Genomic DNA, 24,323 nt, shown 5'->3' on the forward strand with positions numbered 1-24,323 from the left:
AAATCTGACCTGTAGAGCGTGTAGTTGAGTGTGTGTGTGAGATGGAGCAGAAGCTCAGTGTAAATCTGACCTGTAGAGCGTGTAGTTGAGTGTGTGTGTGAGATGGAGCTGAAGCTTGGTGTAAATCTGACCTGTAGAGCGTGTAGTTGAGTGTGTGTGTGAGATGGAGCAGAAGCTCAGTGTAAATCTGACCTGTAGAGCGTGTAGTTGAGTGTGTGTGTGTGAGATGGAGCTGAAGCTCAGTGTAAATCTGACCTGTAGAGCGTGTAGTTGAGTGTGTGTGTGAGATGGAGCAGAAGCTCAGTGTAAATCTGACCTGTAGAGCGTGTAGTTGAGTGTGTGTGTGAGATGGAGCAGAAGCTCGGTGTAAATCTGACCTGTAGAGCGTGTAGTTGAGTGTGTGTGTGAGATGGAGCAGAAGCTCGGTGTAAATCTGACCTGTAGAGCGTGTAGTTGAGTGTGTGTGTGAGATGGAGCAGAAGCTCAGTGTAAATCTGACCTGTAGAGCGTGTAGTTGAGTGTGTGTGTGAGATGGAGCAGAAGCTCAGTGTAAATCTGACCTGTAGAGCGTGTAGTTGAGTGTGTGTGTGTGATGGAGCTGAAGCTCAGTGTAAATCTGACCTGTAGAGCGTGTAGTTGAGTGTGTGTGTGAGATGGAGCTGAAGCTTGGTGTAAATCTGACCTGTAGAGCGTGTAGTTGAGTGTGTGTGTGAGATGGAGCAGAAGCTCAGTGTAAATCTGACCTGTAGAGCGTGTAGTTGAGTGTGTGTGTGAGATGGAGCTGAAGCTTGGTGTAAATCTGACCTGTAGAGCGTGTAGTTGAGTGTGTGTGTGAGATGGAGCAGAAGCTCGGTGTAAATCTGACCTGTAGAGCGTGTAGTTGAGTGTGTGTGTGAGATGGAGCAGAAGCTCAGTGTAAATCTGACCTGTAGAGCGTGTAGTTGAGTGTGTGTGTGAGATGGAGCAGAAGCTCGGTGTAAATCTGACCTGTAGAGCGTGTAGTTGAGTGTGTGTGTGTGATGGAGCTGAAGCTCAGTGTAAATCTGACCTGTAGAGCGTGTAGTTGAGTGTGTGTGTGTGATGGAGCTGAAGCTCAGTGTAAATCTGACCTGTAGAGCGTGTAGTTGAGTGTGTGTGTGAGATGGAGCAGAAGCTCAGTGTAAATCTGACCTGTAGAGCGTGTAGTTGAGTGTGTGTGTGAGATGGAGCAGAAGCTCGGTGTAAATCTGACCTGTAGAGCGTGTAGTTGAGTGTGTGTGTGAGATGGAGCTGAAGCTTGGTGTAAATCTGACCTGTAGAGCGTGTAGTTGAGTGTGTGTGTGAGATGGAGCAGAAGCTCAGTGTAAATCTGACCTGTAGAGCGTGTAGTTGAGTGTGTGTGTGTGATGGAGCTGAAGCTCAGTGTAAATCTGACCTGTAGAGCGTGTAGTTGAGTGTGTGTGTGAGATGGAGCAGAAGCTCGGTGTAAATCTGACCTGTAGAGCGTGTAGTTGAGTGTGTGTGTGAGATGGAGCAGAAGCTCGGTGTAAATCTGACCTGTAGAGCGTGTAGTTGAGTGTGTGTGTGTGATGGAGCTGAAGCTCAGTGTAAATCTGACCTGTAGAGCGTGTAGTTGAGTGTGTGTGTGTGATGGAGCTGAAGCTCAGTGTAAATCTGACCTGTAGAGCGTGTAGTTGAGTGTGTGTGTGAGATGGAGCAGAAGCTCAGTGTAAATCTGACCTGTAGAGCGTGTAGTTGAGTGTGTGTGTGAGATGGAGCTGAAGCTCAGTGTAAATCTGACCTGTAGAGCGTGTAGTTGAGTGTGTGTGTGAGATGGAGCTGAAGCTCAGTGTAAATCTGACCTGTAGAGCGTGTAGTTGAGTGTGTGTGTGAGATGGAGCTGAAGCTCAGTGTAAATCTGACCTGTAGAGCGTGTAGTTGAGTGTGTGTGTGAGATGGAGCTGAAGCTCAGTGTAAATCTGACCTGTAGAGCGTGTAGTTGAGTGCTGAGGTTCACCAGTCTCTGACACACCTCCTGAAACACAAACACTTCATCATCTCTGTTCTCATCTTCAGACACACCTCATTCGTTAAGAGCTTCCTGAAGGTGTACCTCGGTTAGAGTCTTGTCCTGCAGCTGGTTCCCATTCTTGTCCTGTGAGAGCCATTAAACAGTAATGAATCCAATACGCACTGTAATATCCACTCAAGTCTTTCTGTAATGTCTCAAACACTCACCTTGTTAGATGGACCGTTTACTTCATGAGTCCCGTTAACTGATATCGTTCCTTCATCTGAAAATATGAGAGATGGAAAAGTCTTAATATCTTCGGTAATATATTACATGCACACCACTGGAGAGAATCTAACCCAATATAAACAAATACTGGTTGAGTTAGTTAGTAGTGTGTTAAACTGGCGGTTATGGTAAGGGGCGGGACAATTCCCAAACACATCTGAAGCCCTTGACCAATCACAACACACTGCTCCAGCCGACCAATCAGTGCTTTTCAGAGGGAGGGGCTTCATAGAGACAGGAACTAAACTGTTCCTGACAGACTGGGAAGAGAGGAGTGGCAGAATGGGTGTGCTAAAGATGAATAAGGTACCTGTTGTTTTCGAGGTGAATTGTCCCTCTGTCGGTTCTCCATTCAGTCTGCAGGACTGTGGACGGTCAATGCATGAAGCCAACAGCACTTCACTCAGTCTGTCCACTGAAGGGTGACATAAATAAGAGAGCAGTCTTAATGTCTTCATTGCTAAGCTCTGTATTCTCCGTAATCTCCTCTGCTTACCCTCAACAATGGCGTCATTCAGCAGCCGCTCCGCCTGAGGAGCCGAGGGAGTTTCTGCTCTGAATATATTCCTGGAGTTTGTGGGAACGGTAACAGTCTGACCTCCAGTGACCTCGACCAGATCAGAGAAGAGCGTCACACGCTCCTGTAACAGCTCCAGAACCTCACGGTCCTTCTGCTGGATATCAGCTACACAGAGAGAGAGAGAGAGAGAGAGGAATGAAATAAACCTGAGCAGTCTGACGACAGACACAGATGAGTGTTGGGAAATAAACCATGTTTCCTAGTTGATACAAACCTCTGAGTCTGCGTAGCAAAGCTTTGTCCTCTGTTTCAATCAGAGGGAAATCCTCTCTTGACGGACAGCTGTAAAAGAGAAAAGAGAAGCTGATGAAGTGTGTGCCGTTGACTGTGCAGAGATATATCTGAGCGGGGCATTGAGGTTTAGGGTTGAGGAGTTGTGAGTTGACTCTGACTTGCTCACTGTCTGCTGAATGATTTTCATCCAGGTGTTTCTGTCGTCTTTGGAGGCGGCGTGGAGCTCGTACATCTCTGGAGGCGTGGAGTGACTGATGAGGAACATTCCTCGCTCCTGATTGGCTATATGCCTCACAATCAAATTCTGAAGGCACAGCACTGCCGGTTTGTCCTGTGAAACCAGCCAGAGTTGGTCAGCTTGTGGGATGATGATGCAGATCATGAGATAAATTATGCGTTGTTAGAATCCACTGATAGTCAGCCAATAGAAAGCTGTGACTCACCAGACAGGGGAAAATATACTTCTGGTCTTTTTCTTGCATGAACACCAGGACGTCTGTCATTAACAAAACTTGCACATCTATACAAACAAAACACAGAGTTACTGAGAAATCTATCTGGATACCAATCATTTCAACTCACTCACAGCCATGTTTTTCAAAATAAATGAATGTCCTCATAGACAATGATGACACCTTGGACAAAGACACTGCATGCCAATTTTCAAGTCAATCCGACCAACGGTTGGGTAGTTAGAGCCTTCTCCCTGTTTTATTTCTGTTATAGTGCCCCCAAGTGGCCAAGTGACACTTTTTTTTCACACAACCACATATTGAGCTCATACAGATGTGTGCCAATTTTGGTGAACATATCCCATTCTGTTCAAGAGTTATAGCATTTAAGTGACCTAAAAAAAGAAAGAGAGAGAAACTTTGGCCATGCAACAGCGATGATTTGAAAGTTACACTTTTTTTTGTTGATAATTATTGATATTCAAATATTCTCCAATATAAGACTAGAGTCTGTGCCAAATGTTTGAGCAGTTATGGCCATAAATGTGTGAAAATCTAGTTTTTATCACTGTAGTGTTGACATTGGCTGATCGTGTGCCCAAACTGAGCTCCACCATTTGACCGAGCCTCATGTCTTCATGTCTCTAGGACTTCTGCACGATCAGTTTTAAGGCAGAACAGTATTAATAAGTAAGGGCTCATCTACAGCTAGCTGTGCATTCAATGATTTAATGCACAACGTAGAGGTGAAATGTTTTGCCATTTAATGCACAGCTAGCCATGGATTATCCCGCTTATACCACGGTCATTTACCAGCATTGACAACTTAAAGCTGTTGTTGATTGTTATTGATTGATTACTTTAAAAATTGACGTTATTTTCATCAGTTACGGCTCGTTAAATTTAGTACTCTGCCCACTTTGGATCAGAAACAGAGATAAAGTAGTGTATCAGACTACATTTATTTGAATGAATGAATGAATTACAGTATAACATTTATTTGAACTCATTATCAAGAGAGAGATGAGAGATGCGTACTTGCTTCTGTTCAGCTTCTCTCTCTAATAACAATGAAACTGTGAGTTGAATTATTTCAAAGTAGCGATGTAGTGATTCAGAGGCGAATCTTTTATTTCTAAAAGTCACAGGGCAGCGTTGATCAGAAGTTGTGTGTGTGTGCGCCTCAATGAAAACAGTGCATTAATGTAGAGCGGTGATTCAACTGACTGACTACCAGTGCATTAAACGGTTTTACTGCACACCTTCCAGCCAATCAGAATCGAGTATTCAGACAGACGATTATGCGAATCTTCACGTTAAACGTCTTCTTTTTAAGGAAGGAAAATGCCCTTAGCGTGAAACTTTGCGTGTCGCGTTCATATAGGCTCTTGTCTGTATATAGTTTTCCTCCCATAGAGCCTTTTATAAAGAAAAAGCTTAACGTTAATGCAGTAAGATGGTGAAATTAAAACTCAGTAGCCTATATACCTTATTGAACATGCAACGCGCTATTGCACGTTAATCGTTATAATGGTTTTCTGTAGGAGTGGCTCTATGGGTGTTGTTCATAATCTGATTTAATCTGTTTGCCTCTACAAAGCATGCTTTATTAATAAGATAGGCCTATATTGTGTACTAAATCTGGTGCTTCAATATCTTAAGCCACATTAATCATATTATATGAAGAAGAACGTTAGTGTCACTGTCTGTTTTAGCAGCTACTGCCATCTAGTGGTAGCAGGTTTTCTCAGACAGCTGTGTGTGTGTGTGTGTGTGTGTGTGTGCGTGCGTGCGTGCGTGTGTGTGTGTGTGTGTGTGTGTGGATCATGCAAGGCTAAACCGGCAAAATAAAGTCTCAAAATCCAAATGACTCAAATAGGATTGACTCAGAAACGAGCCAATGAATGCACGCGTGTCACCTGATCCACAAACGCACATCTTCTTTGTTGCAAGCGCAAATTATGATACACTAATACAAAAGAAAAATGTCTCTATTTGTACAAATTGAAACACATTCATTCATTTTATGAATTTTGCACACGCAAGTTGAAAGGCATTTGGTTGTGGATAGTAAAACATATCTGCAACATTCATCAAGTTCATGGATAATTGTGCTTGCAAGTGTTAATAATTTTGATACTATATTCATCCCATAGACGACTGTATAACAACAGTACTACGATGAGCACCTTTGAGTCTGGAGCCCTGCGCAGTCTTCCACAGCAGCGCCCCCTCGTGGATGAGCCCGCGCCGCAGAAGCTCTGCTCCACGAAACACGCCTCCACCCTTCACTTTGGTCTCGGCCCGCGGGTCCAGGCGCGACTGGATCTCCTGCAGACGCTGAGCTCGCTCCAACTCCTGAACCTGCTGATCCACCGAACACAGCAGCTCCCGGATCAGAGCCAGAGACTGAGCCAGAGACTTGCTCTCCTCTTCACTCCCTGTCAAAGCAGAGACAGTCTGTTCTCAGATCAGCGAGAGACACAGGCCATTCACAGTCCATGAGGAGCCCAGGCCCCGTTCTCTAGCACTCAGGCCCCCTTCTCTAGCACTCAGGCCCCGTTCTCTAGCACTCAGGCCCCGTTCTCTAGCACTCAGGCCCCCTTCTCTAGCACTCAGGCCCCGTTCTCTAGCACTCAGGCCCCCTTCTCTAGCACTCAGGCCCCCTTCTCTAGCACTCAGGCCCCCTTCTCTAGCACTCAGGCCCCCTTCTCTAGCACTCAGGCCCCGTTCTCTAGCACTCAGGCCCCGTTCTCTAGCACACATTCATTCAATCGATAAGAATTGATAAGCAGATAAGCTGAGTGCTAGAGAAGGGGGCCTGAGTGCTAGAGAAGGGGGCCTGAGTGCTAGAGAAGGGGGCCTGAGTGCTAGAGAAGGGGGCCTGAGTGCTAGAGAAGGGGGCCTGAGTGCTAGAGAACGGGGCCTGAGTGCTAGAGAACGGGGTCTGAGTGCTAGAGAAGGGGGCCTGAGTGCTAGAGAAGGGGGCCTGAGTGCTAGAGAAGGGGGCCTGAGTGCTAGAGAAGGGGGCCTGAGTGCTAGAGAAGGGGGCCTGAGTGCTAGAGAACGGGGCCTGAGTGCTAGAGAACGGGGCCTGAGTGCTAGAGAACGGGGCCTGAGTGCTAGAGAACGGGGCCTGAGTGCTAGAGAACGGGGCCTGAGTGCTAGAGAACGGGGCCTGAGTGCTAGAGAACGGGGCCTGAGTGCTAGAGAACGGGGCCTGAGTGCTAGAGAACGGGGTCTGAGTGCTAGAGAAGGGGGCCTGAGTGCTAGAGAAGGGGGCCTGAGTGCTAGAGAAGGGGGCCTGAGTGCTAGAGAAGGGGGCCTGAGTGCTAGAGAAGGGGGCCTGAGTGCTAGAGAAGGGGGCCTGAGTGCTAGAGAACGGGGTCTGAGTGCTAGAGAAGGGGGTCTGAGTGCTAGAGAACGGGGCCTGAGTGCTAGAGAACGGGGCCTGAGTGCTAGAGAACGGTTCTCTAGCACTCAGGCCCCGTTCTCTAGCACTCAGACCCCGTTCTCTAGCACTCAGGCCCCCTTCTCTAGCACTCAGCTTATCTGCTTATCAATTCTTATCGATTCCTAAATTCGATTCCGAAAATGCACAAAAAAAACGTATATATCATTCACATTTAGTCTTATTGCAAAATATTTAATTGTATCTGAATATCATGAACAAGGAGCGTTTGCTTGTGGTTTAAAATAAACCATAGAAAAACAACTAGAACTAATATACATGTAGAGCATTATTAAAGACAATAAACACTCAGTAATTAAAAAAAGAACAAATATAAAATTAGCAATTCGATTTTCTAATTCCAACCCTAGTGTTGATTCTCATTTTCATGAATTAATTCAATTGACTTGGACATGATGCAGATTATGTCCTCAGACTGTAGTTTGTGGTCTCACCTTTCGTGTTGTCGAGTATGCGCTGGATGAGCACGGGGTATTTGGTGATGCGCTGCGTGACCAGTAAGATGCACTCCTGGACTCCATGACGGCGCAGTAGAGAGCCTCTGCTCACTCGCTTCACAGGATAACAGAGCAGACGTTAAACACATTCTACAGCAGAAGTAGGCGTAACCTGAAGCATGCGTGTCCTCTCACCCGTATGAACTGCTGGAACCTCTTGTCCCGCGCCAGCAGCTCCTTATAGAGCTTCACCGCCTTCAGGTGCCGACTGCAGAACTCCACATAACACTTCCTCATCTCCTCTGCGTTCTGCCCTGAGAACTGATGCAGACGAGACACACTCGTATCAGAATATCTGTCAAAACTGCTAAAGCACACATAAATCTAGAAAACACTGTGCCTGTGCATCTGATGGCCTTAGAATGATCCTAAGAATCCTTAGCGCCTTCAAAATGCATTTCCAGACGGAAGACGGCAATCTGTATTTGAATGAAACGAGAGAGCGCGTCCGTTGCGATACATGGATGTGCGCGTTATAATGCGTTGCTATTGACGACGGTCATCATAAGGAAGGAAATCCACAGAATATAATCTTGCTTAAAAAAGTGCATAGAGCTGCTCGTTTTATTTGTTGTTTGTTGATTTTCAAATATAAAACTTGTTGAAATGTCTTCAGTGTGAGCATCAGTAATTTTTGAACACTTTCATCTCGTTTGAACAAAACCGTGATAATATTGATAATCACGATAATTTTGGTCATTATTATCGTGATATGAAATTTTCATACCGTCCCATCCCTAGTTCGCTGTGATCGTCAAAGGTTTTATAGACAGAGCCGAATCACTGTCATTCAGGAGTAAGATAACGAGAGTGTTTGAATCGAGATCGCCATCTTGTAACGCTTGTATGCACCGAACAGTCATGTGTGTGTTCATCAGAGCCCTGATTGGTGCGTGAGGAGATCACCTGGTCCACCAGTATGTCCCCCAGCCTCTGAATGGTGAAGTTGCGAGTGCTGCTGGGAGCCAGGCTGTGGGTTCTCCTCTGCAGGAGTTGGCTGAGGAAGCTGGAGTGGATAGACAAGAGCTGGTCCAGGCAGGGGAAGATGGCGTTCACTACACCCATCTCCATCAGCACCTCCTCCATCATGCCTCTGCGGAACACCCCGTCCATGATCCGCAGCGTCCGCACGTGGTTCAGCTCCGTCTGGATCAGCTCTGCACAACACAGAGGAAACACCATAAGAGGACCTCGGCTTCTGCTGTTAATGCTTCATTCAGAGACTTGATCCAGTGCTGGTCCTGCCTGTACGCTAGGGGCTCTCATGAGTTAGGCCTGTGTTTTAGTTTCGTTTTTGATTTTGTCTTAAACATGAGGCTGTTTCCCGTTCCTTTACTTTAAAGGTGCAGTGTGTGATATTTAGGAGGATCTGTTGACAGAAATGCAATATCATATACATAACTGTGTTTTCAGTGGTGTATAAAGACCTTATATAATGAACCGTTATGTGTTTATTAGCTTAGAATGAGCATTTCTCTCTACACACACCGCGGGTCTGCTTACATCCACATGTTTCTACGGTGGCCCTGAACGGACAAACGCGTTTCGTCACTATGTTGTTCTTCGTGTAAAGAAGCTAAAGTCAGCGAATAAACACTGACACAATGATGAACAAGTAACAATAATATTTGCAATAACATCGTTTTACTGAATAATAAAGTAAACCTAATTTCTTAATGTATCTTTGTAAAGAAACCTCATTGCTTAATTGGCTACTCTCTGCTGTCTCAGACGACGACATCACTTCCTGTCGGCCACCGTAACTTCTACTGGGTGCAATTCACAACCTCACCACTAGATGCCGCTATAAATCACACACTGCACTTTTAAAGCGGTGCGCGGTCACCATGCGTAACATACAAATCAGCCGAATGTACACTTGCCAGTGCACTCTGTCCAGTTGCTCTTTTAACTGGTGAGTTAAATATGCTGTGTGCTTCATGGATACACTAGAATGTTTTAACTTCACTCAGCATGTTAACTTTCCGACACACAAACACGGACATATATTAGATCTGGTCTGCACTTCTCGAACAGCTTGAGTGTGCTGATGTGTGTAAGTGATCACAAGCTCCTCACGCTCAATCTGACTCCTCCTTCTTGGCGGACTGTGAAATAACGTGTTATCAGTGATATTGATCTTGACCTTTTTAGTCATACTATTGGTGACATACCAGTTGCGGCCTCTATTGACCAGTATAACGCTGCTTTTACATCTACTCTGGATGAATTTGCTCCTCGTGTTGTGTCTTTTAAGAGATCATCTCCTTGGTACACATCTGAGTTACGCAGATTGAAGGCGTTAGTCAGGCAGTTGGAGCGGAAATATAAAGAATCTGGTCTAACAGTTCATAGATCAATGTTTGATCAGCATCAGATTGAGTATCATAATGCTCTTAAAGCTGGCATATTATTCTACTATTATTAGTAGTGACATCTCAAATCCCAGAGTTCTGTTTAGGACAGTCAATAATCTGATTAAACCTCCCCGTAACTTTAACTGTTCCACCACTGAGCAGTGTGATGCATTTCTCAATTATTTTTCAACTAAAGTTGGGAATATGTATAACGCCACTGCCTGCGAGGATGCTCCTGAGCTTGTTGAGGTGCGCTCTCCTAATCTCTCTGGTCTCGTTTTTTAAGTTTCAGTGCTATTGATTTGGATTTTATTTCTAAACTTGTTTTGTCAATGAACTCTACTACTTGCATACTTGATCCACTCCCTACGACTGTCTTGAAAACCTGTCTGCCAGTTATTGTACCCCACATCACTGCTATAGTCAATGCTTCACTCGATACAGGGGATGCTCTTCTGCTCTAAAATGGCTGCAGTTACGGCAGTTCTTAGAGAGCCTGGGAGTGACGTCACCGATATGTCGGATTATCGACCCATCTCCAATTTACCTTTCCTGGCAGAAGTGCTTGAGCGTGTGGTTGTTGGCCAGCTCCATACTCATCTCTGTACGAATAGCCTACTAGAGACTTTTCAGTCCGGGTTTAGTTTTCAATCTCTGGCCACAGCACAGAGACTGCTCTGGTCAGGGTCCTGAATGACCTCGTTATCGCCGACTCTGGGGCTTGTGGCACCTTACTGCTGCATTCGATACCATATGTCACAGCATATTATTGGACAGATTGCATATGTGAACCGCTCTGTCTGGAACTGTGTTAAACTGGTTTAAATCTTACCTCTCAGATCGTTCCCAATTTGTCTACCTGGGTTCAGATCTCGGACTGTGCCTCTGTGTCAGGGTGTCCCTCAGGGGTCGGTGTTGGGTCCTGTTTTATTTAGAGTTTATATGCTGCCTCTCGGGCAGATCATTCAGAAGTACGGCCTGAGCTATCACTGTTACACGGACGACACCCAGATCTATATCAGCTCTCAGCCTGATCTCCATTCTTCCTCTTCAAACCTTTCTGACTGTTTGTTGGAAATCAAAGCGTGGATGAAACTCAACTTTATAAAACTAAGCTGCTCCAAAACTGAAATCTTATTAATTGGAACTCCAGTTAATGTCAGTAAATGTAATGATTTTAAAATTTCAGTAGACAATACCCAATTGTCCTCTTCTGGCCAGGTGCGTAACTTGGGCCTGATTTTTGAAGCCCAGCTAACTTTTAATTCACATTTTAAGAACATAACGAAGGTTGCTTTTTTCCATCTGAGGAACATTGCTCGTATTAGACCGTCTCTCTCCAGGCCTGATGCAGAGAAGCTTATCCACGCCTTCATCACATCAAGGCTTGATTATTGTAATTCTCTCTTTGTGGATTTACCAGCAAACTCTATTAAGAGGTTGCAATACATACAGAACTCTGCCGCACATGCTTTGACTCATACATCCTCACGCCATCACATTACACCCGCGCTCCAGCAACTGCACTGGCTTCCAGTTCAGATTCAGAGTTTAGCCTATAAAGCAGTACACGGGTGGGCTCCAGATTACATCTGTGATTTAGTTGCTCGCTCTCTCTCTCTGTGTCAGCCTCGTTGTAAATTAAAAACCATAAGGGAAGGGCCTTTTCCTATACTGCGCCTCAGTTATGGGACACACTGCCCGCATCTATCAGGGATGATGCTTCTGTGGATTGCTTTAAGAAACTTCTTAAGACACATCTTTTTAGTCAAGCTTTTAATTTATAATTTCATTATTTTTGTCTATTTTTCTATACTTATATATATTTTTTCTTTTCCCATGTTTGATTATTTTGTTCTGTACATGCTGTAGCGCTTTGAGTCTGAGAAAGGCGGATTACAAATAAAATGTATTATTATTATTATTTATTTTTTTAGATTTGAAGATGATGGTTACAACCCATTTAGTTTACTCATTACACCTTAAAATGTACATTTATTCCATACTTTCATTGTTTCCCTTGCTTGAGTGGACCAGATACCTGTTTGAAATAACCCCAGCACAAGACCCTGAGGAAGACTGAAGGCTTAAATACATGAGGAAGGTCATCAACTGAACAGGGAACAGATGAGGACTAATTAGAAACTAAGACAACTAATGAACGAACTAGAACGAACCGCATTCCCAAGTGGTGTAAATGAGAAAGTGTTTCGCATATAACAACATCCGATCCATGCCAGAGCTGGCTGACCGTGTGAACGCGTCCGGAGGTCCGGAGGTCAGTCGAGTCTCACCGTATATGACGTCTTGTCTCTTGATGACATCTTTGCGCTGAGACTGCAGGTACGACGAGTCCACGGCCATACTCCAGGAGTCCACCTCGAAGTCCTTCCCGTCCCGCTCCAGCTCCTCCAGCATCGAGGCGTAGTACATCTCCCCTGTGGAGGAGTGTGTGTGTGAACGCAGCGGGCTACATGCACATACAGGTGTGTGTGTGTGCGTGTGTGTGTATGAATGTGTGTGTGTGTGTGTGTGTGTGCGGGTGTGTGTGTGTGTGTGTGTGAGTATGTGTGTGTGTGTGTGTGTGCGGGTGTGTGTGTGTGTGTGAGTATGTGTGTGTGTGTGTGCAGGTGTGTGTGTGAGTGTGTGTGTGAGTGTGTGTGTGTGTGTGTGTGTGTGTGTGAGTATGTGTGTGTGTGTGTGTGCAGGTGTGTGTGTGAGTGTGTGTGTGTGTGTGTGTGTGTGTGCGGGTGTGTGTGTGTGTGTGTGTGTGTGTGAGTATGTGTGTGTGTGTGTGTGTATGAGTGTGTGTGTGTGTGTGTGTGTGTGTGTGTGCGGGTGTGTGTGTGTGTGTGTGTGAGTATGTGTGTGTGTGTGTGTGCGGGTGTGTGTGTGTGTGTGTGAGTATGTGTGTGTGTGTGTGCAGGTGTGTGTGTGAGTGTGTGTGTGTGTGCGGGTGTGTGTGTGTGTGTGAGTATGTGTGTGTGTGTGTGCAGGTGTGTGTGTGAGTGTGTGTGTGAGTGTAAGTGTGTGTGTGTGTGTGTGGAGCTGCACCTTCGTCGTTGAGCGACTCCATGGACATGGCTCTGTTCCTGAAGTTCAGCGAGTCGGTGGAGTGAGAGAGGATGCGCCTCAGGCCGAGAGGAGAGTCGTCACTCAGACTCCTGTGGGAAACACCAGCGTTAGAGGACGGCTTTCACACACTCTCTGTGCCACACTTCAGGAAAGAGTCCCTCACACACTGGCATTTGCACATAAACAGAAGTTATCTGTGCTCTTACACTGCTTACACACATTTTCAAAACTTTACACACAAATCCAAGAATCACACACACACAATGCAAAATGAAGCACTGCATTCAAAATATCACAAACAACTCAAAAGCAAACATTTGTCTTGCGTTGCAAACACCTCTGCCATAATATTATATGTTTGGATATATCATACACAAAACCTAAAGCTCTTCTTTCATGACATTTCTGTACAAGATTGAAAGTAATTGTCAGAGAGATGTTGAAAATTCACAGTAAACACGAAAGCAAGATTGAAACCAAACTATTTATTTTGTCACTGTTGTGAATACAGTTTTACACAGTCAAAAAGTGTGTGTGAGGAGTGTGTGTGAGGAGTGTGTGTGAGGCTCTGATGAATTACTGTGGTGTTTTGATAGGTTGTGTTTGAAAAAGGAAATCAAGAGACTTCCTGTTAGATTTGTGTGTGTTACATGGAGAACTGTGTGTTGTGGTTTGCCAGAAGTGTTTTATGAAAGTCGAAGGCCGAGAATTAGTGTATGGTTTTGCAGATTTGGTGTGTGTGTTTCTGGTGTTTGAGTGTCAGGTTTCAGAAATTGTGTGACAAGTGAGAATTTTGTGTGTGAGCAGTTGAAAACCCCTGTAACACACACATGAGTGTATGCGTGAGAAACCCCTGTAACACACACATCAGTGTACACACACATCAGTGTACACACACATGAGTGTATGCGTGAGAAACCCCGTGAGAAACCCCTGTAACACATACATGAGTGTATGCGCTGCTTTACCCGGCGATGTTGTTGGTGGAGACGCTCTTGTTGAGGGACAGTGTGTGTGTGTGTGTGTGTGAGTGCTTTACCCGGCGATGTTGTTGGTGGAGACGCTCTTGTTGAGGGACAGTGTGTGTGTGTGTGTGTGTGAGTGCTTTACCCGGCGATGTTGTTGGTGGAGACGCTCTTGTTGAGGGACAGTGTGTGTGTGTGTGTGTGTGTGTGTGAGTGCTTTACCCGGCGATGTTGTTGGTGGAGACGCTCTTGTTGAGGGACAGTGTGTGTGTGTGTGTGTGTGTGTGTGAGTGCTTTACCCGGCGATGTTGTTGGTGGAGACGCTCTTGTTGAGGGACAGTGTGTGTGTGTGTGTGTGTGTGTGTGAGTGCTTTACCCGGCGATGTTGTTGGTGGAGACGCTCTTGTTGAGGGACAGTGTGTGTGTGTGTGTGTGTGTGAGTGCTTTACCCGGCGATGTTGTTGGTGGACACGCTCTTGTTGAGGGACAGTGTGTGTGTGTGTGTGTGTGTGAGTGCTTTACCCGGCGATGTTGTTGGTGGAGACGCTCTTGTTGAGGGACAGTGTGTGTGTGTGTGTGTGTGTGAGTGCTTTACCCGGCGATGTTGTTGGTGGAGACGCTCTTGTTGAGGGACAGTGTGTGTGTGTGTGTGTGTGTGAGTGCTTTACCCGGCGATGTTGTTGGTGGAGACGCTCTTGTTGAGGGACAGTGTGTGTGTGTGTGTGTGTGTGAGTGCTTTACCCGGGGATGTTGTTGGTGGACACGCTCTTGTTGAGGGACAGTGTGTGTGTGTGTGTGTGTGAGTGCTTTACCCGGCGATGTTGTTGGTGGAGACGCTCTTGTTGAGGGACAGTGTGTGTGTGTGTGTGTGTGAGTGCTTTACCCGGGGATGTTGTTGGTGGACACGCTCTTGTTGAGGGACAGTGTGTGTGTGTGTGTGTGTGAGTGCTTTACCCGGCGATGTTGTTGGTGGAGACGCTCTTGTTGAGGGACAGTGTGTGTGTGTGTGTGTGTGAGTGCTTTACCCGGCGATGTTGTTGGTGGAGACGCTCTTGTTGAGGGACAGTGTGTGTGTGTGTGTGTGTGTGAGTGCTTTACCCGGCGATGTTGTTGGTGGAGACGCTCTTGTTGAGGGACAGTGTGTGTGTGTGTGTGTGTGTGAGTGCTTTACCCGGCGATGTTGTTGGTGGAGACGCTCTTGTTGAGGGACAGTGTGTGTGTGTGTGTGTGTGTGAGTGCTTTACCCGGCGATGTTGTTGGTGGAGACGCTCTTGTTGAGGGACAGTGTGTGTGTGTGTGTGTGTGAGTGCTTTACCCGGCGATGTTGTTGGTGGAGACGCTCTTGTTGAGGGACAGTGTGTGTGTGTGTGTGTGTGTGAGTGCTTTACCCGGCGATGTTGTTGGTGGAGACGCTCTTGTTGAGGGACAGTGTGTGTGTGTGTGTGTGTGTGTGTGAGTGCTTTACCCGGCGATGTTGTTGGTGGAGACGCTCTTGTTGAGGGACAGTGTGTGTGTGTGTGTGTGTGTGTGTGAGTGCTTTACCCGGCGATGTTGTTGGTGGAGACGCTCTTGTTGAGGGACAGTGTGTGTGTGTGTGTGTGTGTGTGTGAGTGCTTTACCCGGCGATGTTGTTGGTGGAGACGCTCTTGTTGAGGGACAGTGTGTGTGTGTGTGTGTGTGTGTGTGTGAGTGCTTTACCCGGCGATGTTGTTGGTGGACACGCTCTTGTTGAGGGACAGTGTGTGTGTGTGTGTGTGTGTGAGTGCTTTACCCGGCGATGTTGTTGGTGGAGACGCTCTTGTTGAGGGACAGTGTGTGTGTGTGTGTGTGTGTGTGAGTGCTTTACCCGGCGATGTTGTTGGTGGACACGCTCTTGTTGAGGGACAGTGTGTGTGTGTGTGTGTGTGTGAGTGCTTTACCCGGCGATGTTGTTGGTGGAGACGCTCTTGTTGAGGGACAGTGTGTGTGTGTGTGTGTGTGTGAGTGCTTTACCCGGCGATGTTGTTGGTGGACACGCTCTTGTTGAGGGACAGTGTGTGTGTGTGTGTGTGAGTGCTTTACCCGGCGATGTTGTTGGTGGACACGCTCTTGTTGAGGGACAGTGTGTGTGTGTGTGTGTGTGTGAGTGCTTTACCCGGCGATGTTGTTGGTGGACACGCTCTTGTTGAGGGACAGTGTGTGTGTGTGTGTGTGTGTGAGTGCTTTACCCGGCGATGTTGTTGGTGGAGACGCTCTTGTTGAGGGACAGTGTGTGTGTGTGTGTGTGAGTGCTTTACCCGGCGATGTTGTTGGTGGAGACGCTCTTGTTGAGGGACAGTGTGTGTGTGTGTGTGTGTGTGAGTGCTTTACCCGGCGATGTTGTTGGTGGAGACGCTCTTGTTGAGGGACAGTGTGTGTGTGTGTGTGTGTGTGTGTGAGTGCTTTACCCGGCGATGTTGTTGGTGGAGACGCTCTTGTTGAGGGACAGTGTGTGTGTGTGTGTGTGTGTGTGTGAGTGCTTTACCCGGCGATGTTGTTGGTGGAGACGCTCTTGTTGAGGGACAGTGTGTGTGTGTGTGTGTGTGTGTGTGAGTGCTTTACCCGGCGATGTTGTTGGTGGAGACGCTCTTGTTGAGGGACAGTGTGTGTGTGTGTGTGTGTGTGTGTGAGTGCTTTACCCGGCGATGTTGTTGGTGGAGACGCTCTTGTTGAGGGACAGTGTGTGTGTGTGTGTGTGTGTGTGTGAGTGCTTTACCCGGCGATGTTGTTGGTGGAGACGCTCTTGTTGAGGGACAGTGTGTGTGTGTGTGTGTGCTTTACCCGGCGATGTTGTTGGTGGAGACGCTCTTGTTGAGGGACAGTGTGTGTGTGTGTGTGTGTGTGTGTGTGAGTGCTTTACCCGGCGATGTTGTTGGTGGACACGCTCTTGTTGAGGGACAGTGTGTGTGTGTGTGTGTGTGTGAGTGCTTTACCCGGCGATGTTGTTGGTGGAGACGCTCTTGTTGAGGGACAGTGTGTGTGTGTGTGTGTGTGTGTGAGTGCTTTACCCGGCGATGTTGTTGGTGGACACGCTCTTGTTGAGGGACAGTGTGTGTGTGTGTGTGTGTGTGAGTGCTTTACCCGGCGATGTTGTTGGTGGACACGCTCTTGTTGAGGGACAGTGTGTGTGTGTGTGTGTGAGTGCTTTACCCGGCGATGTTGTTGGTGGACACGCTCTTGTTGAGGGACAGTGTGTGTGTGTGTGTGTGTGTGAGTGCTTTACCCGGCGATGTTGTTGGTGGAGACGCTCTTGTTGAGGGACAGTGTGTGTGTGTGTGTGTGAGTGCTTTACCCGGCGATGTTGTTGGTGGAGACGCTCTTGTTGAGGGACAGTGTGTGTGTGTGTGTGTGTGTGAGTGCTTTACCCGGCGATGTTGTTGGTGGAGACGCTCTTGTTGAGGGACAGTGTGTGTGTGTGTGTGTGAGTGCTTTACCCGGCGATGTTGTTGGTGGACACGCTCTTGTTGAGGGACAGTGTGTGTGTGTGTGTGTGTGTGAGTGCTTTACCCGGCGATGTTGTTGGTGGACACGCTCTTGTTGAGGGACAGTGTGTGTGTGTGTGTGTGTGTGTGAGTGCTTTACCCGGCGATGTTGTTGGTGGAGACGCTCTTGTTGAGGGACAGTGTGTGTGTGTGTGTGTGTGTGAGTGCTTTACCCGGCGATGTTGTTGGTGGAGACGCTCTTGTTGAGGGACAGTGTGTGTGTGTGTGTGTGTGTGAGTGCTTTACCCGGCGATGTTGTTGGTGGACACGCTCTTGTTGAGGGACAGTGTGTGTGTGTGTGTGAGTGCTTTACCCGGCGATGTTGTTGGTGGACACGCTCTTGTTGAGGGACAGTGTGTGTGTGTGTGTGTGTGTGAGTGCTTTACCCGGCGATGTTGTTGGTGGACACGCTCTTGTTGAGGGACAGTGTGTGTGTGTGTGTGAGTGCTTTACCCGGCGATGTTGTTGGTGGACACGCTCTTGTTGAGGGACAGTGTGTGTGTGTGTGTGTGTGAGTGCTTTACCCGGCGATGTTGTTGGTGGAGACGCTCTTGTTGAGGGACAGTGTGTGTGTGTGTGTGTGTGTGTGTGAGTGCTTTACCCGGCGATGTTGTTGGTGGAGACGCTCTTGTTGAGGGACAGTGTGTGTGTGTGTGTGTGTGTGTGTGTGTGAGTGCTTTACCCGGCGATGTTGTTGGTGGAGACGCTCTTGTTGAGGGACAGTGTGGATCGGCCTTTCCGTGAGCCGAGGAACGACTGCCGGAGCGTCTCTGAGGGGTAGATGGCCGAGCTCGGCCGCTCCTTCAGGATCGGGTCTGAGGAAGCACAACACACACTCTCATCACAGAACACACACTCTCATCACAGAACATCTGTCTAACACTGGCACTGCTGTGTTATTACTGTTATTACTATTATTGTGGATTAGCGAAGAATAAAACTGAACATTAGGAAGGAAAACTCACTTTTGCTGCGGAGGGCCACGTTATGCAGAGTCGCAGCGTTCCTGACCAGCGCCAGCCTCTGTTGCTGTGTGCGTTAATGTGTGTTAGTGTGTGTTACACACGGGAATATACACACACACATTCAACAAGACAACAGAAATGCTAAATATCCTAAGCTTTTACCCCTTCGTTTACTCTTGTTCTCTCAACATTTAAGATGACAATATTCATCATTCACTCTCGCTCGTGTCGCTCCAGATCTGCAGACTTCTGTTAGTCTTTAGAACAAGTGCTGATATTTATAATATTCTTTCATAACTTTTGTCCTGAGTACAAAACAAGATCATAACAGTTATCCATAAAAGAGCCGTTCTCCTGAAGAGACATGATCACTTTATGTGCGTAGAGTTAAATGAGACTTTTATTAGCATACGGTTTAACAGTGGTCAAGACTCATACTGTACAATACTGTAAACGTGCTCTCTGTACATCAGCTGATCAACGCTTATAAGCGAACAACAGCCTAGATAAATCTGTTCATCATATGAAGCCATCGTGTCTCTTCAGAAGACCTGGATCAAGTCGAGACTCGTACGGGATTATTTGATCATCTCTCAGATTTCATGAAAAATCTTCATTTGTGTTCTGAAGATGAACAAAAGCCTTTGGGTTTGGAAAAACACAAGTTAATGATGACATAAATGTTCATTTTTGGGTGAATTAACCCTTTATAATAACTAGAGATGCACCGATATATCGGCCAGTAATCGGTGTCTCGAGGACAAGCGTTCATGAAAGTGAAAACTACCGTATGTCTGGAGTTGTACACAAACATTTCAGTTTTTAACTGAGTGTAATTATTAAATCTGGAGATAAATAGCAGTTGAGTATGACAGTTTGGGCTCTGTTGTTAATTTTAACCATTAAATATAATATAATAATGTATTAATGAGAGGATCCCTGTGGCATTAGCTGGTCCTGAAGTAAAATATTAGATTAACATTATTTACAGTTAGGCTTCACATTGCTGCACAATGAAGTGAAATGAACTACATTTGTTATATATCTAGATTGAACCTGTAGATGTCAGGATATTATTAAAGTCTATTAGTTAGACAATGAGTTGACATGATTATTAATATTCCATAAGCACATCTGATAACAATGATCCTTTTCAGACAAAAATCTCAACATCTCATCCCTTGTGCAGCCAGATGTGGACGTTAGACTTGCCGAAACATCTGTTCGTCAGCTCAGTGTCAAACTCAAGTTAATGAGGTAATTACCCTTACGCAAACACAATATATGGGAATTTACTGCAAAATATAATGCAAAATATTATATAATACATTTCCATACATGGGAAACTAGTGCTTGTATTTTTCAATATACTGCAATACATGTGACCATGTATGACTATATATTAATACATTTATAATGTTTATAAATGAAGACAAAAATAGCATGAAACAACTGTAAATGATTAAAAAATATATTACATTATATATTTCTCTATACAGTGAGGAAAATAAGTATTTGAACACCCTGCTGTTTTGCAAGTTCTCCCACTTAGAAATCATGGAGTGGTCTGAAATTGTCATCGTAGGTGCATGTCCACTGTGAGAGACATAATCTAAAAAAAAAAATCCAGAAATCACAATATATGATTTTTTAACTATTTATTTGTATGATACAGCTGCAAATAAGTATTTGAACACCTGTCTATCAGCTAGAATTCTGACCCTCAAAGACCTGTTAGTCTGCCTTTAAAATGTCCACCTCCACTCCATTTATTATCCTAAATTAGATGCACCTGTTTGAGGTCGTTAGCTGCATAAAGACACCTGTCCACCCCATACAATCAGTAAGAATCCAACTACTAACATGGCCAAGACCAAAGAGCTGTCCAAAGACACTAGAGACAAAATTGTACACCTCCACAAGGCTGGAAAGGGCTATGGGGAAATTGCCAAGCAGCTTGGTGAAAAAAGGTCCACTGTTGGAGCAATCATTAGAAAATGGAAGAAGCTAAACATGACTGTCAATCTCCCTCGGACTGGGGCTCCATGCAAGATCTCACCTCGTGGGGTCTCAATGATCCTAAGAAAGGTGAGAAATCAGCCCAGAACTACACGGGAGGAGCTGGTCAATGACCTGAAAAGAGCTGGGACCACCGTTTCCAAGGTTACTGTTGGTAATACACTAAGACGTCATGGTTTGAAATCATGCATGGCACGGAAGGTTCCCCTGCTTAAACCAGCACAGGTCAAGGCCCGTCTTAAGTTTGCCAATGACCATTTGGATGATCCAGAGGAGTCATGGGAGAAAGTCATGTGGTCAGATGAGACCAAAATAGAACTTTTTGGTCATAATTCCACTAAACGTGTTTGGAGGAAGAAGAATGATGAGTACCATCCCAAGAACACCATCCCTACTGTGAAGCATGGGGGTGGAAGCATCATGCTTTGGGGGTGTTTTTCTGCACATGGGACAGGGCGACTGCACTGTATTAAGGAGAGGATGACCGGGGCCATGTATTGCGAGATTTTGGGGAACAACCTCCTTCCCTCAGTTAGAGCATTGAAGATGGGTCGAGGCTGGGTCTTCCAACATGACAATGACCCGAAGCACACAGCCAGGATAACCAAGGAGTGGCTCTGTAAGAAGCATATCAAGGTTCTGGCGTGGCCTAGCCAGTCTCCAGACCTAAACCCAATAGAGAATCTTTGGAGGGAGCTCAAACTCCGTGTTTCTCAGCGACAGCCCAGAAACCTGACTGATCTAGAGAAGATCTGTGTGGAGGAGTGGGCCAAAATCCCTCCTGCAGTGTGTGCAAACCTGGTGAAAAACTACAGGAAACGTTTGACCTCTGTAATTGCAAACAAAGGCTACTGTACCAAATATTAACATTGATTTTCTCAGGTGTTCAAATACTTATTTGCAGCTGTATCATACAAATAAATAGTTTAAAAATCATACATTGTGATTTCTGGATTTTTTTTTTAAGATTATGTCTCTCACAGTGGACATGCACCTACGATGACAATTTCAGACCCCTCCATGATTTCCAAGTGGGAGAACTTGCAAAATAGCAGGGTGTTCAAATACTTATTTTCCTCACTGTATATATATATATATGTGTGTTTATGCCGCATGAGTAAATCTGCAGTATATCACACACGCAGAACCATATCTGATCACATATACATCTATATATTATGAAGTGTATTACTGAATATAAAAATGATATATTAGTAAATATATTGTAACATATTTTTCATTACATGAAAAGCTGCAATTCCTTATGTATTATATATAACACAATATGTTAATCTGTATATTTTCAAATATAACCCTTTATTATATTGATCACTGATATCTAGGGAACCCTATCTCATCTTCATGAGGTCAGGGTTAGGGTTAGGGTCAGGGTCAGGGTCAGGGTTAGGGTCAGGGTCAGGGTCAGGGTCAGGGTCAGGGTCAGGGTTAGCGTTAGCGTTAGCTTCGTACCTTCTGCTTCATCTTGGCACAGTTGGCCAGTGTGTCGCGACAGCGGTTGTGGATGGTCACATTACAGGCTGGGAAAAGATAAAGCAACAACAAATAACATCACTTATTATTACTCTCATAATTTAACAACATCAAATAAACACTCAAGCAGACGCTGGCGTTAGTTTGTACACTGAGAGTGTTTGCACTGGTGTTCTGTGATCATCATCAGCTCTCGCTCCAGAACAGTAACTCCAGGTGTGAATGCGCTCCGAAACACACTCTTTAATCCGGTCTAACCCGCTCCCTCAGACCAGCTCTGGGCCGCTTCACACCGGACTGGACACGTGTAACGGCATCTGGTCGTTGAAACCACATCATTTTACTCCTCCCAACAATGCTAGCATATAAGCGTGTGAGAGCATGTGATAGGCTATATGTCCTGTTATAGCCAGATATGACACCGCAGCTGAGCATCTGAGCATCTCTTCATCAAGCCAACGCGCAAACTATCGCTAATCACACTGAGAGTCAGTCGCAGACGCTTGACACACACTCATCGTCACTGAAAGTACAGAAACGAGAGGATCTTCCAGGGCTGTCGCCGCTCTCTCCTATTGCGGTCGCTGGTTTTGAGATTAGCGGATGATCAATAAAGCGCAGCTCATCTCTGCTGCTCTCGCTGACGAGCGCTCCGTTAAATCTGCTTATAGCGCGAGAACTGAAGATCGGAATAGAGTAAAGGAAAGGTTTTGATCCGATAGCGATGCGGTCTGAGGAAACACAAGCAGTGAGCAGTGCTAACATCAGTCTAGTTTCTCTGCTCTCTTTTTTACAACTGTGCACACAACCTCTGAGTGTTTAAAATGTACGAGTTTATCCTTGAATGTGCAAATCGTCATTCACGTGTGGATCGCCTTGGATTTGTGTGTGTGTGTGTGTGTGAGAAAGTGAGTGCGAGTGTGTGCGTGCGTGCGTGCGTGCGTGTGTGTGTGTGTGTGTGTGTGAGTGAGTGTGTGTGTGTGCGTGCGTGCGTGTGTGTGTGTGTGTGTGTGTGAGTGCGTGCGTGCGAGTGTGTGCATGCGTGTGTGTGTGTGTGTGAGAGTGCGTGCGAGTGTGTGTGTGCGTGTGTGTGTGTGTGAGTGTGTGAGTGCGAGTGTGTGCGTGCGTGTGTGTGTGTGTGTGTGTGTGAGTGCGTGCGAGTGTGTGCGTGCGTGTGTGTGTGTGTGTGTGAGTGCGTGCGAGTGTGTGCATGCGTGTGTGTGTGTGTGTGTGTGAGAGTGCGTGCGAGTGTGTGTGTGCGTGTGTGTGTGAGTGCAAGTGTGTGCGTGCGTGTGTGTGTGAGTGCGTGCGAGTGTGTGTGTGTGAGTGCGTGCGAGTGTGTGCGTGCGTGTGTGTGTGTGTGTGTGTGAGTGTGTGTGTGTGAGTGCGTGCGAGTGTGTGCGTGTGTGTGTGAGTGAGTGCGTGTGAGTGTGTGTGTGTGAGTGCGTGCGAGTGTGTGCGTGCGTGTGTGTGTGTGTGTGTGCATGTGTGTGTGTGTGTGTGTGTGTGTGAGTGCAAGTGTGTGCGTGCGTGTGTGTGTGAGTGCGTGCAAGTGTGAGTTTGAGTGTGTGTGAGTGTGTGAATGAGTGTATGTGAGTGAGTGAGTGTGTGTGTGTGTGTGTGTGTGTGTCAGTGCTGTCGCTGCTCTTAACAGACATGCCTTTGTCCTGGTCAACAGCAGCCCTGGGTGACATGATTCAGCGGACACACACTCACTCACACACACACAAACACACACACACACACACACACTCACACACACTCACACACACACAAACACACACACTCACAGACACACACAAACACACACTCTTGTTTTGTGTTTCTGAGGTTCAGATAAAGCCAGTCGATGATATTGAGTGTGTCCTAGGTCACACACACACACACACACACACACTCATTGGCTTGGAGCGATGTAGACGAGCATCTGCCCTTCACTGACCGAGACTCAAGACTCAGTCTGATCAATATTATTGACAAACTCTCAATGTCAAACATCTCAGTCAGGAATTATTCTCATTTACAGACACACTCCACACACTAGAGGAGAATTATTATTATTACTGCATAAGTGTGTGTGTGTGTGTGTGTGAGAGAGAGTCTGTGCATGTGTTGAGTGTGTGACAGACTGTGTGTTAATCTTCATAAAGCCTCGGTCTCTCATACTCCAGATTACAGGCGTGAGTGTGTGTGTGTGAGTGTGTGTGTGTGTGTGTGTGTGTGTGTGTGTGTGTGTGTGAGAGTCTGTGCATGTGTTGAGTGTGCGACAGACTGTGTGTTAATCTTCATAAAGCCTCGGCCCCTCAGACTCAAGATTACAGCGTGTGTGTGTGTGGGGTGTGTGGGGTGTGTGTGTGGGGGGGGGGTGGGGGGGTGGGGGGGGCCTTGGTTTGATCATCAACACTACAAAAGACTTCGTTCTGTACAACAACAGAGGA

General features: G+C 46.2%; 1 protein-coding gene across 1 annotated transcript in view; it reads right to left on the reverse strand.

The window, feature by feature from the left end:
- arhgef2b (rho/rac guanine nucleotide exchange factor (GEF) 2b) overlaps positions 1-24,323 on the reverse strand; it is a 60,226-nt gene that overhangs the window by 17,377 nt on the left and 18,526 nt on the right. The window contains exons 3-19 of the mRNA XM_084089235.1: positions 21,865-21,932; positions 18,376-18,439; positions 18,093-18,225; positions 12,925-13,034; positions 12,165-12,308; positions 8,420-8,670; positions 7,649-7,774; positions 7,451-7,568; positions 5,734-5,985; positions 3,536-3,612; positions 3,251-3,423; positions 3,073-3,140; positions 2,775-2,963; positions 2,589-2,693; positions 2,218-2,273; positions 2,093-2,134; positions 1,964-2,014 (exon numbers count right to left, since the gene is read on the reverse strand). Of these exons, the coding sequence (XP_083945361.1) occupies positions 1,964-2,014; positions 2,093-2,134; positions 2,218-2,273; positions 2,589-2,693; positions 2,775-2,963; positions 3,073-3,140; positions 3,251-3,423; positions 3,536-3,612; positions 5,734-5,985; positions 7,451-7,568; positions 7,649-7,774; positions 8,420-8,670; positions 12,165-12,308; positions 12,925-13,034; positions 18,093-18,225; positions 18,376-18,439; positions 21,865-21,932 (2,027 nt within the window). The remainder of the gene's footprint in view (positions 1-1,963; positions 2,015-2,092; positions 2,135-2,217; positions 2,274-2,588; positions 2,694-2,774; positions 2,964-3,072; positions 3,141-3,250; positions 3,424-3,535; positions 3,613-5,733; positions 5,986-7,450; positions 7,569-7,648; positions 7,775-8,419; positions 8,671-12,164; positions 12,309-12,924; positions 13,035-18,092; positions 18,226-18,375; positions 18,440-21,864; positions 21,933-24,323) is intronic.

The sequence above is a fragment of the Abramis brama genome, assembly GCF_963993115.1.
Source record: "Abramis brama genome assembly, chromosome: 17".
Classification (NCBI taxonomy): Eukaryota; Metazoa; Chordata; class Actinopteri; order Cypriniformes; family Leuciscidae; genus Abramis; species Abramis brama.